The sequence below is a fragment of the Neolamprologus brichardi genome, chromosome 17 (genome assembly GCF_056152115.1).
Source record: "Neolamprologus brichardi isolate AB-2024 chromosome 17, ASM5615211v1, whole genome shotgun sequence".
Classification (NCBI taxonomy): Eukaryota; Metazoa; Chordata; class Actinopteri; order Cichliformes; family Cichlidae; genus Neolamprologus; species Neolamprologus brichardi.
Window position 1 is genome coordinate 28468964 of NC_142120.1, and position 19796 is coordinate 28488759.

Sequence of the window (19796 nt, forward strand, 5' to 3'; positions counted from 1 at the left end):
TTTGCAACTGAACCTACAATTAGTCATGTCCCAACATCCATGTTTCATAGTCGCTGAGAGAAACCAGAAAAGCTTCAGACACCAAACTACTTCAGGGAGAAATATCTTTATAGACACACATCCACTCATACTGTTTTTCTATGGACTAGTAACTACAACTCTTTTAATAACAATATTATTATTTTTATTTATTATATCCAGGGGCACTTGTGTTTCAGAGATATAGCTATTGGAAAGTTTATTTTGGATCCTTAATCTCATAATTACACACAAAAAAAGAAGAAACATACTTTTCCCTCATGAACATAAAGCAATAATTTTGTGTAAAATGCAACTGAAATGTTTAATCAAATAATTAAGCATTACAAAAGAATATTCTTGGTGTAAACCGAATGTACACCAATCAACAGATTCCATTAAATGTAATGTTTTACATTATTATTACATACACGATGGGCGATCGTGGCTCAAGAGTTGGGAGTTCACCTTGTAATCGGAAGGTTGCCGGTTCGAGCCCTGGCTTGGACAGTCTCGGCCGTTGTGTCCTTGGGCAAGACACTTCACCCGTTGCCTACTGGTGGTGGTCAGAGGGCCCGGTGGCGCCAGTGTCCGGCAGCCTCGCCTCTGTCAGTGCGCCCCAGGGTGGCTGTGGCTACAATGTAGCTTACCATCACCAGTGTGTGAATGTGTGTGTGAATGGGTGGGTGACTGGATATGTAAAGCGCTTTGGGGTCCTTAGGGACTAGTAAAGCGCTATACAAATACAGGCCATTTGCCATTATTATTACATATGTAGCAACTCACTACGTACGACTCTGGATACTGTAGCTCCGGTGAAAACTAAGGTCTCTAATCAGAAGTACCTGACCCCGTGGTATAATTCTCAAACACGTACCCTAAAGCAGATGACTCGTAATCTGGAGAGGAAATGGCGTGTCACAAATTTAGAGGATCATCATTTAGCCTGGAGAAATAGTTTGTTGCTTTATAAGAAAGCCCTCCGCAAAGCCAGAACAGCTTACTACTCATCACTGATTGAAGAAAATATGAACAACCCCAGGTTTCTCTTCAGCACTGTAGCCAGGCTGACAAAAAGTCAGAGCTCTTTTGAGCCAACCATCCCTTTAACGTTAACTAGTGATGACTTCATGAACTTCTTCACAAATAAAATTTTTATCATTAGAGAAAAAAATTACCAATAATCATCCCACAGATGTAATATTATCTACAGCTACTCTTAGTTCCATTGATGTTAAGTTAGACTCTTTTTCTCCAATCGATCTTTCTGAGTTAACTTCAATAATTACTTCCTCCAAACCATCAACGTGTCTTTTAGACCCCATTCCTACAAAACTGCTCAAAGAAGTCCTGTCATTGATTAATTCTTCGATCTTATATATGATCAACCTATCTCTAATAATCGGCTATGTACCACAGGCCTTCAAGGTGGCTGCAGTTAAACCTTTACTCAAAAAGCCATCTCTAGACCCAGCAGTCTTAGCTAATTATAGGCCAATCTCCAACCTTCCTTTCATATCAAAAATCCTTGAAAGAGTAGTTGTCAAACAGCTAACAGATCATCTGCAGAGGAATGGTTTATTTGAAGAGTTTCAGTCAGGTTTCAGAGTTCATCACAGCACAGAAACAGCTTTAGTGAAGGTTACAAATGATCTTCTTATGGCCTCTGACAGTGGACTCATCTCTGTGCTTGTCCTTCTTGACCTTAGTGCAGCATTCGATACTGTTGACCATAATATCCTGTTAGAGCGATTAGAACATGCTGTAGGTATTACAGGTATTGCACTGCAGTGGTTTGTATCATATCTATCTAATAGACTCCAATTTGTGCATGTAAATGGAGAGTCCTCTTCACACACTGAGGTTAATTATGGAGTTCCACAGGGTTCAGTGCTAGGACCAATTCTGTTTACATTATACATGCTTCCCCTAGGCAGCATCATTAGAAGACATAGCATACATTTTCACTGCTATGCAGATGACACCCAGCTCTATCTGTCCATTAAGCCAGATAACACACACCAATTAGTTAAACTGCAGGAATGTCTTAAAGACATAAAGACTTGGATGGCCACTAACTTTCTGCTTCTTAACTCAGATAAAACTGAGGTCATTGTACTCGGCGCTGAAAAGCTTAGAAATATGGTATCTAACCAGATTCTTACTCTGGATGGCATTACCTTGGCCTCCAGTAACACTGTGAGGAACCTTGGAGTCATTTTTGACCAGGATATGTCCTTCAACGCACATATTAAACAAATATGTAAGACTGCGTTCTTCCATTTGCACAACATCTCTAAAATTAGAAATATCCTGTCTCAGAGTGATGCTGAAAAACTAGTTCATGCATTTATTACTTCCAGGCTGGACTACTGCAATTCATTATTATCAGGATGTCCAAAAAACTCATTGAAAAGCCTTCAGTTAATCCAAAATGCTGCAGCAAGAGTACTGACAGGGACTAGAAAGAGAGAGCATATTTCTCCTGTTTTGGCTTCCCTTCATTGGCTTCCTGTTAAATCCAGAATTGAATTCAAAATCCTGCTCCTCACATACAAGGTCTTAAATAATCAGGCCCCATCTTATCTTAATGACCTTGTAGTACCATATCACCCTATTAGAGCACTTCGCTCCCACTCTGCAGGCCTACTTGTTGTTCCTAGAGTATTTAAAAGTCGAATGGGAGGGAGAGCCTTCAGTTTTCAGGCCCCTCTTCTGTGGAACCAGCTTCCAGTTTGGATTCGGGAGACAGACACTATCTCTACTTTTAAGATTAGGCTTAAAACTTTCCTTTTTGCTAAAGCATATAGTTAGGGCTGGACCAGGTGACCCTGAATCCTCCCTTAGTTATGCTGCAATAGATGTAGGCTGCCGGGGGATTCCCATGATGCATTGAGTTTTTCCTTTCCAGTCACCTTTCTCACTCACTATGTGTTAATAGACCTCTCTGTATTGAATCATATCTGTTATTAATCTCTGTCTCTCTTCCACAGCATGTCTTTTATCCTGTCTTCCTTCTCTCACCCCAACCGGTCGCAGCAGATGGCCGCCCCTCCCTGAGCCTGGTTCTGCCGGAGGTTTCTTCCTGTTAAAAGGGAGTTTTTCCTTCCCACTGTCGCCAAAGTGCTTGCTCATAGGGGGTCATATGATTGTTGGGCTTTTCTCTGTATCTATGAAGCGCCTTGAGGCGACATTTGTTGTGATTTGGCGCTATATAAATAAAATTGAATTGAATTGAATTGAATTGAACTTACATGGAAAATTTACATGTAAGCAAATTGCTTAATAAAGTCAGTATTTTGGGGAATAATCTTTTTTAAATTTTTGAATGTAAACTCTGAAAGCATTACAATTAAGTTAAAAGGTTAAAATGAGTTTTAAAGCAGGACAAAATCCATGTGTGCTGTGAAAAGGTTGAAAGTGCTCACTCTAATTTTATGTGGATACTGTAGGAAATGTTATGGTTGACTTGGTTTTGATTGTAATTTTGGGCTGAAACTATTTGCAGGTGTACAGTCGTACGTCAGAAAACTCTCAGTACACTGAGTGTCACGGGTTGTTCCTGATAAACGACAGAGGTCTCACATCTCCTCCATCACATGGCACACAATCTGTCACTGTTTTCTCATAGCCCACAACTGTTACCATGGTAGCAAAAAGGAAGTGAGTACTGCTGCTGGCACAGTGTTAGTCAAGACGGTTACGGTCGGGAGGAACTTTACTATAAGAGCTGGATGCTGAATGTTAAATCTTATACACTGATGTGCTTGTCCACATTTTAACTTCAGGCAGGGAATGCAGCTTTCACCTCTCAGTGTTTGGTGACTCTATCGCAACGCCTCAGTACTTATAACCGTGTTTGGGCAAAAAAGGGAAGCGTCAGTGAGGCAAAGCCTAAGGGTAGATTATAACAGGGTAGCCTATGGCATCAGGTTTCGAGTGGAAGCTTTCAAAAAGCTTTAAAGACTTCAAATTCCCCAGTTAGGAACCAAAGTTCGCATCTTAGATCTGTGAAATACACTTGCTTTGGGCTTTCACACCTCTAACAGTAAATCTATTCACACTACCAAATATTAATAAGATTGCAGAGTTGCTATTTTTGTCTGGTTTTGTGTATTTGCTACAATGTCAATGCAAAGCTGTTTCTATTTATTTTCGGGGGGAAAATGAACATACATTTCTGTGCTATGTGGTCAAGGATGAGAATGAATAAAGCACCAACATCCTTTCTCTATACAAAATGAGTAGAAAATCTTCTGCAACATGTAAAGGCAGAGGCAGATGGTGTGACTCAGTACTGTCACACTCCCAGCTAGGGTCTACATGGCAGTGCAAGGCTATGGGCTACATTTGCTAATAACCTGATCTATTTTTGCTTTAAATGTAAACTGACCATAGTGACTATAGTCAGTACATTTATTAGAGTTGTAACCAATGAGTGATAACCCAGAGCGGCCTTGCTTGTTTAATGTCCCATGATTGTATTTTCCTATTCTGGGCGATACATTGCAGTGAAAGCAATGCCGTTGAAAAGTTCTGCAACTCTGCACATCAAAAGCCATTGCAAATTACATGCAAACTTCAACTTGTGCCAAACTGACCACCAGAGTGTTGAAGCCCAAAGGGTATCAAAATCAAACAGGCTACTATATACAAACTGAGGCATATATGAAGATGGTTTTCTGCAAACTACCCGAATTGCCAGCATATGCCAGTACAATGTGTTTTAGCCCAGCTAACACAGTTGTAGCCCATTCAGACAAGAGGAGGTCCCATATGCAAGCTAGACCTAGGCTCTAGTCATATAGGAACTTCCTGGAAGAGTTCCCGTGCTGTACAAATGATAAAATTCAAATCAGGGATGCTTTTTTTCCTTTTCAAATTTTGTTATAGGTGGACTCCAAAAACAATAATAATGAAGCTGTGGTGAAAAGTTTACTTAAACTCTTTATGGTCATAACTATCATGGTAATTTTGGGCTTCTAACAATTTCTATGAATTTTTTTTTCCATGGTGTATGGTTTTTGGATTTTCTCAAATCCACACAGGCTCAAATATTATTACTTGGTTAAATGTCTCTTAACAAGTTGCTCTTGACCTGACGCTTTTTGTAGCAATCAAAAAGGTTCTGGTGTAATTTTGGCTGTATGTTTAACCACTTGGCACATTTCCTCATAAATTGGTTGGTTCCCTGGAATGGACCTGGCTTTTAAGTGTAGTACACAAATTTTAAAGATGGTTGAAGTCAGGGGTTTGACAAGGCTATTTAAGAAGGCAGTTCCAACTTGTGCTCAAGTTTCAACAATCTAGCTGTTCATCTGAGCGGACGTTGGAAGAGTTTGGAAGTATTCTTCCTTCATTACTGCATCCACTTTCCTGGCAACAAAACAAACCCACCCATGAAGCTACCACCACCATGCTCGACAGCTGGTACAGTGTTCTTAGGTTTGAATCCCTCACCTTTACTCTTCCAAACATAGCGTCATTGTGGCCAAATAGGTCAATCTTTATCTTGCATGAACATAAGAATTTCTTCGTGAGGCATTTGGCTTGTCAAGATTGACTGCATGTTTCAGTAAGGCATGGTTGGTTTTGAAACAGTGGCTTGTTTCATGGTTGGCATGGTTGGCATGGTTGGCATGGTTGGCGTAAACTTGCTTCATAATAGACAGTGACACTGGTGTTCCTGCTTTTTCCAATAAATGGCAGTCCCTGTTTGTTCCCAAACATCCTAACCAGTTTCTGCTTTTCTAAGAATGATGCCCTGGGTCTTCTTCTATAGCTTGACAAAGTTGTGTCACATCTATAAAAATTCTACTTATGTTATGATGATCTTGATCTTGATCTTGGGATCTGCAATTGTTTAGAAATGGCTCCAAAGAAGACTTCTCAATTTGTGTACATCTACCATTTTCCCTCTTAGGTATTCGCTAACCTGCTTGGACTATATATACACAGGCTGTTTGAGCCTGTGTATGTACTTTTCACCCTGTGTGGATTAGGAAAATATCCATAATAAATTCAAAGTTGTATACCCAATTCTTGTTTTTTTTAAAGTGATTAAAGACTATGTAAGTATTTAAAAGTATGCTGTACAGTTATTTCACACCAGAAAAAGAACAGCTAAGAAAAATCCAGAAAAGCCCCAAATTCCGATTATATCCATTCCAATAAATGTATGTAAACTTCTGACCACACCTGTATAAGCCCAGCATCCATTTGTCTATCCAAATAAACAAATCGCTTCCATCTTTAGGTGGGTTTCAAACAAGGACCTTCGCTCAACAATCATCATTTGAAACCTTGACTGACAACACCTTAAACCAGGGGCTTTTTCTGGCAATATCGTTAGCACATTTAGAAGTTTCAAAGTTTATGAGCATGAGACCAAGAATACCTTCTGGCATTTACTCTACTACACACTGTTCTCATCCAACCATTTGCTCCAAACAGTTTACTTGAAACCTTCAGATGTAGATTTGAATTCCCACAGTTCTTTTCTGTGCTACAATTATCAGCAGAAACGTCTACTTAAATGCCAGAGAAAATATCTGTTGTAGATCACCACAGAACTGAAAGGAACGTGAAATGTGGAGGGTCACCACAACTAATGCTAATTTCAGCTAATGCTAGTTCTTGCCAAGACCCCATCCAGTTCACTAAAGGTTCTTTGGCCACAGCCCCGAGTTCTGGCTGACCTCGGTTGGTTCTCCTCACTCCTCGTCTGTTCCCCTGTCCCTTAAACAAATAACAGGCTCAGATGTAAAACATTGGGGCCCTTCAAATATGTATGGGTCTCTGACATTGGCAATGACATCATGCTCATTATCATAGTACTTGACTTTGCTGGATGTCTACCTTTTGTGTGGGTTGATGTTACACTTTCTTCATTTTAACGGTAAAATATGCCTAAAATTTAACTGTACGTTTCTTTTCTTTTTTTTCTTTTTTAATTCTTTTTGTAGTCTACAAATCGTGCTTGAAGGGGCTGACAGAATATCCTCTTTTTTTTTTTTTTTTTGAGGCACTTCCAAACCCTTCTATATTTTCTGGAGATATTTGGCATTGGATTAAAGCTGCAACTTTTTTTCCGCCTTTTACACTAGTTTTAGCCACCATATAAGGATTTCCGCCTGCAGTTTGACGATGGTGGAAGGCTTCAATAATCAAGTAATAACTCTGCAGCTGAAAGATGAGAGTGGTCAGGATATGATGTTCTGACAGTCTTTCTGGCTTCCTGTAGCCTTGCGGAGCCTCTCTGTTGCAATCAATTTGCTGTTTCCTCTTTCTTACTCATGACTGTAGCCTTGTGTTGTGCACATTTCTACCACATCTTGACGAATTTCCCTTTTTTGGGATCAAAAAATGTTAAATATGAAAGACAGAAGGACAATCCCGATATTTGGTTTCAACCGCCTTCTCTTTTACATCCCATTTAATGGACACACTACACAAACAGCGTGTGAAGGTCACGATTTGCCTATCAAAGTCACTGTTGCTGTCATTTGCATCTGTGCTGGCAGACTAAAAATAATGGGAACACAGCAAGCTTTCAGCCACAGAGAGTGCTGTTTGTTTGGCAAGTCCAGTTAGGAGGCGGGAAGGAGCAGCAACAGCAGAAGGGAAGGAAAAGAAGCAGAGACATAATAGGGAGTAAGGCATCAAGTCGAGGGAGGGAGACACGCATGCAAAGCACCGAGTGAGTATGTGTTGTTTCTAACTGTGAGGTAGGAGGAGGAGGAGGAGAGGAAGGGAAGGAAGGGGTGCTTCCTCTTTAGTTTGAGCTTCTGATGTATCCCATCAACCCCAGACCGCCAACAGGAAACCTTGGTATAAAAAGCTGCATTGCAGGGGGAATCCTCCTCAGTGTCTCTCAGCCACAGCATGACCAGGACCGAGAGCCCGCGAGAGTGGACTTAATAAAACAATGCCAAGCTTAATCGTCGAACCACCCAACACACAGCGCTTCATCATGGACAGAGATGACAGGAAGAGAAACAAAAACATGTGAGTGAAACTTTTGACTTTAACGCTGAGCTGGAGTTTCCAGTAAATGTGCTGACTTGGAGCTTGACGAGAAAATCTCGAGCTGTTTAATAGCAAATAGTGTGGTGACATAAAAAAAATATGTTAAAAATACTTCATACTATCTCTGAAAATAGCCATTCATCTTATATAACGGCACCAGTCACTGTCTTTTCTAAACACCAGCACTCCTAACATTCTTTGACGCATTCATTGGAAGCTAATCGAACAGCAATAAACGCAACAGGGATATATTCATATATTTTTTATTCCCTACACAGTGGAAAGAACTTTATGTGCCGACTCCAGTGCATGTTCTCTCACTCCTCCAGCTCTGAGAGGTAAGGAGACTTATGGAGTGTTTTGCATACATTTCAGTTTTAAAATAGCCAGCCTGCGCCTATGATTTCCATCTATGGCATCATTGAAAGGATTCAAATGATCCTGAGACACCATGTTTGCTTTGGCACAGCACGCACACCAACCCGGCATATCCCAGGGTTCGGCATTTTTGTCTGAATTCGATAAGCCCATCTGCTATGCTTTCTTAATGAGTGTGCTTCTCTGTGACTCGCACCCTTTACAGCTTCGCTTTGCTCAAATTTGATTCTGTTAAGTAATCCAACTTGCATTCTCTCCCAGCAGGCTAAGTTTAGAAGATACCCAACAATGGTCACAGTCACTGGAAAAGCTTCTCGAGTCTAAATGTAGGTTCCTTTTTCCCCCGAGAGTGAGAATACTGCTAAAACAATATTGTGTTTGTAAGAATGACAGTTTGGGCAGACTGATTTGGGTTTCTTCTTCTTTTTTTTGTTTTAAATGAAAGCTGAAAATGGGCTTGTTTTATTTGCTTCACCTCAGATGGACTGGCTACTTTTCGCAACTTTCTCAAGTCCGAATACAGCGACGAGAACATTGAGTTCTGGCTCACGTGTGAGGACTACAAAAAGATCAAGTCTTCATTCCGAATGTCCTCAAGAGCCAAGAAGATTTATGAGCAGTTCATTAAAGCAGAATCGCCTAAAGAGGTAACTTCAGAGTCACACACAGACACCGTTTCCCTTACATATTGTCTTTATATGTCAGTGCAAGCAGTCCTCTGAAAGAGGAGAGAAGTGCCAGCTGAAATGTTGAATCTCACATCTTTTGCTCTTGGCTCAAATCCCCTCATTCCTATCTTTGTGCTTCATTCCAGATCAACATCGACTATCACACCCGAGAGCAGATCAAAAGGAACGTCAAGACTCCCACCATGCACTGCTTTGACGACGCTCAGAAGATCGTTTACGGGTTGATGGAAAGAGACTCGTACCCGCGGTTCCTCCGCTCGGACATTTATAGAACTCTTCTGGAGAGCCTCGCCGCCGACGCCATGAAGGGATGAAAGCACGGCCAGAGGAGGGGAGAGAAAGGACATAAAACCCATAACTGGAATGTTTGAGCTCCTTCGGGTGGAAGGACTGACGACAAAGATGGAAGAAGGGCCGACCGGCGCAGCACACGCGTGCAGAGGTCTTGTTCCTCAGTGTCCAGAATCAGCCCTCAAGCCCCGTCACGGAAGTATCTCCCCCCGACTCCCTGCCACCTCACACTTAGCATCACACACCTGAGGACTATGTAAGAATGAGAAGCACAGGCAGATTTCTCAATATCAAGCACGTAGTGTGCATTTTCGCACTGGATCATGAGTTTGTGTGCGCACTTTTGACAGTGAATGAATCAGCGGGCTGGTTGCCTCTCGGTCTGACTGTAGAGCTGCGTAAGCAAACCATTCAGTAGACGCCCTTTGGCCTTTTTTGGACACGTGTTTCCTATGCAGATAAGGATAGAGGATGTAACATGTCACGGTCACACTTGAGAAACTGTGTGTATGCGTGTGTGCATGCGTGTTTTTGAGAGAAAGAGGGAAAGAGAGCGAGCATTTTAGATGTAGTGTTTTCAACCATCACTGATTCAGAATAAGCTGTCATGAAAAGAGCCGCAAAGTTACGGGATGACAGCACCAAGGAAGACAACAAATCTATAGATTTAACACTGATAAGCCATCATCAGTAAAAGCATGCAGAAGGCAACCTAACAAGAGCCACTCATGAACACTTTCTGTTTGTTTGTTTTTTAAATAATGTAGATTGCACCAATATGGGGTTTAAAAACTGATGATTTAGGGTTTTTTTTAGTTTAAGCTTTCTATAGGGGTTATTTTGTGCCGATATTTAATATCCTTTAGGGTTGTTTTGAAACTACAAAAAGTAAAAATAGTTTGTTTCAATAAAAATAACTATTAATGGTATAGTTTTGTGATTGCGAGAAGCCTAATTATGTATATTTTTTGTGTGGGATCTGAACTTGCAGTTTCTAGCCGCTGACGTCTAGCCTAATGACGCAGCGCATAAAGACTAAAATCTAAGCAGAGTCCTTACAACGCTGAAATGTCATGAGTTGTGATTTTGTTTATTTAAGTTTTCTGGCGTGGAATGATTATAGAAGTAGGATGTCTCACATTGCATGCCGGGATGTCAAAACTCCTTTTATACCATGAGAATAGGCCTGATTGCTGATGTCCAAAGCGCACTGTGTGAATGTACTCTTAGGGAGCTGATAGTTAAGTTAACTTAAAAAGTTCAATGTTGTGTTATTTATTTTTCATTGTCACCATTTGAGTACAAAGTTTGCTGCAGTGTTTAAGTACTTGTTAAACTTGTTAGTGATTTGAATTACATTAAATTATTACATTGAACCACATTTACATTATTTTAATTGCCTACCTGCAACTAAGTGAACTTTTCAGTGTTGTGCACCACCCTGCGGTGTAGGTTCTTCTCACTCACAATGTCACTTTTAGAATTCTGATTACAGTTTTGTGGTCTATTTATAGAAGGCTTCAAGACGCTTAGAGTGAAACCGTTCTTAATGCATTTCATTCAAAAAAAATGGGATGTTTGCATGTGGTTGTGGGTTTTATGTTATATCAGACATATGCAAACATTTGCATGCAAACATATATGCGTGGGAATGTATGTACCTAAGTACAGATTAAGCTCATTCACTTAACAAAATCCTTTCAAAGATCACAACGAGTGTTAACTTCCAGTTTTAATTTCAGTTTATGAAATGACATTAGAAAAAAAAATACTCTTAAGATAGCGGACCAATATATTGATTTCTCGCAGTTTCCTGCTATCCTCTTTTTTCAATCACTGAAAGGCATCTGGTGTCTTGAAAATTAAGCTCGTAACAGATACGTGCTGTTTCAGAAACAGGAAGGCACGAACTTCCAGTTTCTTGTGAAATCAGACATTGTGAGAAATGAGATTTTCTCTGCCTGACTTTGTACCTTCTCTGTTCCTTCCTGGAATGTAGTGCAGCTGAACAGGCGTCACTGGAGCAGATTAACAAGGCTCACAAAGGCTGAAGATGTGGCATGATATTCACACAATACACAATAAAATACACAATCATTACAAACTTTTTTTGTGGTAATTTTAAAGAATTCTGTGCCAAAATTATAATTTTTCAGTATCTTCACACTGGACTTGATGCACAGACTCGATAAAACGATAGTGTGAGCCACCTTCAAGTAACGCAGGCATTTAATATACTCAATTTTAGCTTTATAGCCATCACTATCTTGATTTTTATTTTTTTACAGCAAAAAGAGACCATAATAGGGTGAGAAAGTGAACCCATAATAATGCAAACTTTAAGTTTTAAGTAATAAAATGTAAAGAGCTGAGCTGTAAAAAGTTTCCATGCAAGTCTATGTGGATTGTTTGGAGGCAGCCCATAGACTGTAAATAAAAGACTGATGTAGCGTGCAGGTATGATAAGTGAAACTAGATGACAAGTGTTTTTTTAATGGCCCTGAGGAAGCCCTTAAAAACCAGCTCCCTGTGACCACTGTAACTACTTTTCTGATGATTTAATGGTCTAATTAGCCCTTTTATGATTTTCTGATTATAATATACAAAATTAACTTCATGTTTTATTGATTATAACTTGAGACAATCCAAAAGGACCACAATCTCATCAGGGGTTTTTTTTTTTATAGTTTTTAGTTACTGCAGAGCAAGATATCATATTATAGATTTCTACACAAATGAACTTTGATTAAAAAAAAAGAAAAAGAAAATTCTATACAGAGGATTTGCTCTCTGCTGGCTATAACCATCACAGTTTCAAGTATTTCCACACTGGGTTCACTTTTCAGAACTGGAATCTATGTCAGTCTTTTCTATACAGCCTTATAGGCCAACATCAAGTGGCCATTCAAGGACTTGCATCGCCTGATTTTTTTCGGTCCTGGATTATTATGTGGCATGTTTGCACCACTTAAAGGTGCAAAATCTAATGTTGGCAGTGCCTTAGGTCAAGTTTCTCTCTGTGTTTCATTCCTCCAAGGTCTAATGAACAGGCAGTAATGCATTATAAAGCTCACATGTGGCATGTTACCACATTAGCCAATGGAATTTAAATTATTACCTGCTCTACAAAGTTTACAAAGTAACAATGAAAACACCTTTTTGGAGAGCAGTTGTACACTAAAGCAGAGAAGGCCGCCAAAGCAATGCTAACTGTTTTGGTCTCCTTTGAAGATCATCTGCATGCTTAAACACAAGCAGCAACAGGGTTTGCGTGGTTGAGGACAGGACGCTTGTCAACACAGCAGCAGGTGATTTGCTGTGGTACAGTCTTTGATTAAAATGCACCCCCATCAACACTGTTGTCAACTTAATTATGTGCTTGTTTCACAAATACACTGTTGGACTGGGCTCAGCTGGCAAAGTGCACCTTCATGTGGGCATGTCAACACTATAAGGACAATGCCTCACATTGGGGGGAATTTTTTTTCGGTAACGTGGTGCTAAAATATCGGTACTGTGCAGCATGTGTCAATAATTTCTTGTAACTTTTGACTAACATCAATGCTAAGGGTGCAGCCTTCATTTCTACACACAGTGCATTTTGCATGCACTCTCTGTCTGACTTCCCAATACAGTACATGTCTGCCATTGCAGAGTATGAATTCATTACACAACTTTGGCCACATCTTACATTTCACATCCAAAACACTACCGATCAATGTTGTTTGTAGTTTCCTATAAAAGGATTGAAAAACAGCTAAATTAGCCAACAGTAAAAATTAAATTTTGAAAACGTAGCTAAAAAATGTTAGTATTGATGAGCGTCGCTGTAGCTAGGATTTCAGCTAAATACAGCGCATAATAAAAAAAAAAAGATTTTAAAGAAATTGTCAAATGGGTAATGTAACTATTTAATGTTTTCTCATTGACAACAGCTAGTCACACAGTTCACACTGCAAATATTGAGTTTCCCTGAATAAAAGAGTGCCACTCAGGTCAAGAATGGTTGGTCAATAAGAGTGAAATAAGGCATATTGCAGTCACAGTCACATGTGCATATATTATGGCTCTTATTGTGTTAGATATTGGTTGCTTTTGAGCTTCCCCTTGACATGACATATTTTCCAATATGCAAAACCTTGGCATGAAATTTGAAAAGGTTTAGGATTTACTGGAAAACCTATTACAAACAAGGTAAAAATATAAAATAAAAATTGGCCATATCTACAAATGCTTGTGAATGTTGGCTGTTTGAGGACCGAAGAAAATAATACATCAGTCATTTCTTCATTAGTCTTAAGTGGACAAAGAACATAGTACTGTAAAACCTCCGAGAGAAACCCTGCCAATATTTACTTGGAAGCATCAGGACTGTTTTCACTTAAATTAAGAGTCACTTACATTTTTGCTACTGCATGTCCTAATATGCATTTGCTGAGAGTGCAATCTGTACAGTACCACTGCTAAGGATTGCAGATGTGAGATAGCTTAGAGTTCATACCAACAATTTTTGATATTTAGAGCCAAAACTAAATTCAACTTAATAAAAACTAATTTGTGTGTTTTGCATTAAGTCAGAAATAAATGTAAGAGCTTTAAGTTGGCAGTGACGCCTTTGACTTAAGCCTCTAAGGATTTTGTACATGACTAGAAGAAAGATGCCATTTCTGACAAACTGACTAAAGCGTTTCTTGTGTAAAGACACTAAAATTTAGCGTAAAGGGCAATCCACATTCTAGTACGGCATCGTTTTAGAGGTCTTTTGACATCTGTGACTTATTGTGCCTTTTATAGTGCCTATAATCATACCCAAGATGAAATCGAAGAAAGCTCCAGAGTTACACGCTATAACTAACAGCTAAAAGTTGAAGACAACAAACTGGTGGTGTTCATGTTTCAGCTTCATACTTTATGGTTATTACTGTGGTGTTGAGAGACAAGTGATTGACTGAACAATTGAAGATGCAAAATAAAAGTTGTTACTATGTAGGTGACGTCATCTGTATATGTGGGTATTTGTTGTAGATGCAGATTAGATTAGGTGTAGTTTTTACTCATTTGCCCTGACTCTGTACTGGCCTCCACTATATAAACAAACGGCTTTTGTGTTTATTTTATTAGTGCCACAATGAATTGTTGCTGGCTCTGTCTGCCTCTTGAACAATATCATGTCCTCTTGTATTTCTTTCAGTGTTTTTATGGGTTAGTGCTGTCCTCTATGTTGTTGACTGCCCGTACTGCCCCTGTGGACCCATAAAATTTATCATCCTCTGCTGCCAGTGACCAGCTACGACTTTTATGACTCCGAGACTTAAATATGTCCACATGATAAACAAATGAATAAATAATGACGATAAAAATACAATGAACAGCTTTCCATAGTAGAATGTGCTGAAATTGGCATCTTCTGTCAACCCACCTGACACAAAACCTTTCGAGCCTTTGTGTAAGATGTGCCAGGACCTGCGTCTCAAGCCACCGAGTTAGCAATTATGGAGGCAAATTTAGAGCAAAATGCTTGTGCTAATGAAACAGGCTGCCAGTATGCACCACTGTTTATTTTTTTCACTTGGACAGGATCACTGTTATGAGTAAGCCAGCAACCTGTACTTCCTGTTAATATGCCAAAACAACAACATAGCAGAATCAGTTGCCATGGAGAGGTTTTTGCTATCCCAGGGCACAGCAGACAAGCATAAATAGACAGTATATACTATTCTCGTCTTAGCTTTGCTGATACAGAAAAATACAGGAAATAGGGGTCAGAGATTAGTGACAATGCAGAACCTTTCGCTTTCACTTGTATACTCAAGTATACTCAAGATGAGCCCTAAAGTTGGGGACTTCACATGACCATTACCTCTCCTTTCTGTTAATCTGATGGCATCTTAACCCATCTTAATAAAAAGTTGCAGCAATAGTCTTACTTTGTCACACCAAATGCCAATAAAGTATTCAAATCACCCAGCTCAGGTCTGGTTGCACAAAGGATAGCACACATTGCTACATTATGTGTTCAGTGAGCACTCAGTGAGCATACACTATGACCTCATGTGCCATTTTATGTACTTTCCATTCTTGGACATCTGTCTCTCTGAATCCACGAGGAACATTAACATAAAATGTACCTGCTTAAAAGGCAGGATGACATCAGTGGGATTTAAGGCAGCAATATTACACATCCAATGTCTAAACAAGGGCATAGACAGACACTCACAGGATGCTCCGCAGATAACACACTCCACCAGTCATGCTATAGAGGGCACTTGTTTTTTTTGACCTTGTGATCTCTTGTTTCACAGTACCCCAGTTCCACAGTACATACTCACATTGGTAAGCACACTGGCATTTCTTGGTACGTGCAGAAAATGATAGAGAGCTCGTGCCACCAGACATTTTCATGTAGTCTTTGACACAAGGATGATAAACTCAATACCAAAGCAAGTCCAAGACCTTTTGTTTATTTCTTGTCCATTTTACATCACGAAAATAGCCCGATGGTTTAGAAGGCTAATATTTGCTGATACTGGTGTTAGCTACACCCATAATCCCAAAGCAAATGCATTGTGTTCTGTGGAAATTACAACACTTGTGCTACGTAACTCCAACGCTTGAATGATTGGTTCTCTGTTATATGGGCTGACTGTTAAAAGTCAGTAAAGCGGAACTGGCTCTGCGGAGGCATCAGCCTGAAGAAAACAAAAAGATTTATCAATTCCTCATCTGAGATACTAAAGCAGCCTCTTTAGATTACGTAACTAGGAGAAATGGCACTTACTTGTGAATAGTGCTCAACAATGTATGTATCCTCATGCCCAGTGAAGAATAAAGGAGAGTCTCTCGTACAAATACACACACATATATATATATATATATATATATATATATTTATCTGTGTTTTCTTTGTGTGCTGATTCATGATAAATAGCCTGCAATTTACTAATGATATAATTTTTTGACGTTTCATTTCAATAATTAATCAGCTTCTCCTAGCACGTAGTATTAACCAGTATCAGGTGCTTCAGAGCAGACAAACTAGCTTTGAAATAAAGGTGATAGTAGCTTGTGTTAGTTTGCAGAATGTGTCTGCAGCTGCCCACTTGGGATTTTGTCTTGTGTTTATGAGATGAACTTTAATGACAAGTAGCACACATTGCTGCTAAACTATAGAAAGTCAATTTCTAAGCAAACACTATCCAAAGCTTTTCTTTAATTTATTTTTAGCACCTATTTGTTTTGGAACGAGTGCGTGTGAAGCAGCCAGAATGGCTCTTAGGGATTTTTCCCCCCCCCCCTATGGTCTGGAGCAAATCTTTCGTTAAGGGTTTGGAGCTCCATGCTAACTTTAGGATGGCTGTTGGCACTTGGCTCGATGCCGACACCCATAAAGCACGAAAGAAAATCACCTGGAAGGGTTAATGAGTGCAGCTGTAAAGTCCAAACACAAAGAGGACAAACTCTGCAAACCGGTGCTGGGAATCACCTTCTTCTGCGTAAGCCCCCTTTGGACACAACTCGCGCCTTAATGGAAACTTGGCCCTGCGCTTCATCCACTTCTAGACAGACAGCTGCTTATACACTGTCTGCACATCATAATAAACATGTGAGGCGAACACCAGTGTTTTCACCCTGCAGAGCTCCGAGCTGAGAGAGAAGGAGGGAGGCCAGCGATTATCACAACAGTACACAGCAGGTGACGCAGTTGCAAATGCTGCCAATACTGGGGGACAAAATGTGAGGATTTTTACATACGTGCATCCCGTTCAATGGCAGAAACGTTCTTTTAGGCTTTCTGGGATGTGACGTCACTTTCAACTCAAGTTCCCAGAACAAAGGGTTCACTAAGCTGAACAGGTGACTTTTACAAGCAGTCGTTTTTAAAACGTGATAGATGTTGTCCAGATGGTTGAACCAAGTGGACCATCACATTATTTTTGCACTTCTCCTACTTGATCGGTACAAACAACAAACGAGTGGAAAGATGGCAGGGTTAGTGCCACGTGAAGGTGGTATGGGTTACTCTTTGACTGTATATAAAAACCGGGCCTGCAGGTTTAGCAAAACAGTTACTCATCTTCTTTATATGACACCTGGTTACTTGTGCCAAGATATGGAAATCAACAGAATGCGTGTAGAAGGATATGCAGGTTTAAACATGACTGGCACGTTTGGTAACAAGAACACAATGTCCTTTCCATAATATCAGTAACGTAGTCAAAACCTAGCCCCTGAAAGCTGGAATAGCATTAGCTTACAGACTGGAGTTCTTTTCATAGAAACAGAGTATTTATTCTGCGTGTAGCTAAATCTAATACACATCCAAAAATAGTTTGACCCATTAATTACATATAGTTAAGTGAATTAACCCAATTAAGTCCATTTAAGAATTTGATGTTGCTAGCCCTATGTTGCTAGCAACATTGAATTTTTTTCTGGCTCAAAAGTGAGCTCATATCATTCAGTTTCCAGTGCTAGCTCATGGCTGCTTGAAGGAAAATGATTAAAAGACAGAAAGCAAAGTGTAAAAAAGACCAAAGAAAAAGAATAGGCTTTACCCTAAGAGAAAACATTTAAATACTAGGTATAAAATAAAATGTTAGCGGCTAAGAGCTATATGCTTGAGTTACATGCATACATCTCACAGACAGCCTACAAGCACAAATTAATGCTGATAACATTAACATTTACAAGTATTGGTTATATATATATATATATATATATACATATATATATATATATATATATATATATATATATATATATTTGCTTTCTAAAGGTATTAATTGCTTGATAATATTTTAAGATGTAATTGTGTAGATTTTAGTCAAGTAGCACACTCCATGGTTCAAAACAAAGTGAACATAGTAGGGCTTGAAACGTTCGACCACTATTGGTTTGATTCAAATTTAATTCAATCTTCACAGAGTTTCATGTTCAAATGCTCACATTTATATCAGAAACAAACATCTTGTAGCCTGGTAAAAACAGTGGTCTTTGGCCCTCATATTCCTTTCTTGACATTTGTTAGGGAATGTATTTTTATGTAAATTACACATTTAAATTGTTTTACACATTAAAGTTATGACTAATTAAGGCCTTGAGGCTCTGGGTGACATGGATGTCATTTTTTTCTTACTGAGCAACAGTTCTAAAGAGTCTACTGTTTAGTTTTTCCAGTAAACAAGCCTGTGTCTTGCTAGTCAAATCAGCATGCCAATCGTGTGTGTGGGCTCATGGTGGCTGTATCCATGTTTTATATAAAATCTAATCGAGTATCAGTGAAAGACTCCAGACAGGAAACTCAGCGTGATCAGTATCAGATACCTCAGTCATACTTTGTAATCTCGTGTCTGATCAGTCACCAGCGTTATTCTTTGGTAATCATAGTGGTGCCTGAGAAAGCTTTGATAAGTTGAATCTCTCACATGTGACTGCTGATACCTCCGTGCTAACATAATTGGGCTGGAGTGCTACTCAGATCTCTGCCTCTGGTGTTGAAAGTTTTTGGCTGTCTTCGCTTTAATAAAATCTCATGTGTTTGGTGAAGGCGGATCAGTTCTTTAGCAGCAGCTTACTGCAGCTCAGATCCCTCTGAGAGCTCCCTCAAAAGGCACGGCCTTATCCACTAAATCTCGCCTCCGTAACCTTCTGCTATAAATGGTCAGTTCCTTAACTACTGTGTTTCTAACTGACTAAAACACACAAGTGAAGCAGGTAGTACTCCCCTCTTGATAAGGTTATGCTTTAAAAACAAGTAAACCTTTTTTGAGCTTTATAACAATAACGGAGGTAACCACTTAAAGTTTACTGGTGGACTCAATTAAAGCTTTTTTATTAGAATAAAATGTGAGGAATGAAAACATTGTTCCTACATTTCTACCTAGAGAGGTAAGAGGATATTACGTCATCACGTTTGTTCCAACTTGCCCATATCTAACATGCCATCAAGACAGGAGTCAGGATGCGAAGTGACTGATCCACACCCTCTATGAGTAATTAATTAAACATCAACACAAAAGGTAGTGTTTGTAACAACGAATCACCTGTTTCATCTATTCGTTTTCAACTCACCAATTACAGTCTTAAGGATATTGTGATTGTGTCTGGCTATAAACACAGGGGGGAAGAAGAAAAAGAAGAGAAAAGTTCCATTATTCTCCCAACACAACTTTATTTTAAGAACAGGGGCACTGAGTGTGCTATATACGTCACGTCTTGACCTTACTCTTAAAAATGGAAGCCCGCAGGCAACTCAGGGAGGGAATATTTATGCAGTGTCAGCCTATCGTTGCTTCGGGCTGAGAGTCACGGCAGGGCGAGCTGCTGTTTACTCAGGAAGAGCCAATCACATTACAGACCCGCCGTTCTAGTTCCGCCTTGCTGCGACGCATG

General features: G+C 39.6%; 1 protein-coding gene across 4 annotated transcripts; it reads left to right on the forward strand.

Annotated features, from left to right (window-relative positions):
• Nucleotides 1-7662: 7662 nt before the first annotated feature.
• rgs13b (regulator of G protein signaling 13b) lies at nucleotides 7663-11336 on the forward strand. Of its 4 annotated transcripts, XM_006797810.3 has the most exons (6): nucleotides 7663-7717; nucleotides 7829-8025; nucleotides 8325-8384; nucleotides 8686-8750; nucleotides 8905-9071; nucleotides 9239-11336. In XM_006797810.3, exons 2-6 carry the CDS (start codon nucleotides 7946-7948, stop codon nucleotides 9425-9427), a joined length of 561 nt encoding a protein of 186 aa, XP_006797873.2. In that variant the 5' UTR covers nucleotides 7663-7717; nucleotides 7829-7945; the 3' UTR covers nucleotides 9428-11336. The 4 variants fall into 4 exon arrangements, with proteins under 4 accessions (XP_006797873.2, XP_006797872.2, XP_035766629.2 ...); XM_006797809.3 differs by having other exon boundaries at nucleotides 7676-8025; XM_035910736.2 differs by lacking the exon at nucleotides 7663-7717 and having other exon boundaries at nucleotides 7821-8025; nucleotides 8689-8750.
• The last annotated feature ends 8460 nt before the right edge of the window (nucleotides 11337-19796 follow it).

Coding starts and splice junctions, on each gene's coding strand:
- rgs13b (XM_006797810.3), top strand. CDS start 7,946: ATGCCAAGCTTAATCGTCGAACCACCCAACACACAGCGCTTCATCATG. Junction 8,026..8,324: donor AGGAAGAGAAACAAAAACAT/GTGAGTGAAACT, acceptor TTCCCTACACAG/TGGAAAGAACTTTATGTGCC. Junction 9,072..9,238: donor AAGCAGAATCGCCTAAAGAG/GTAACTTCAGAG, acceptor GCTTCATTCCAG/ATCAACATCGACTATCACAC.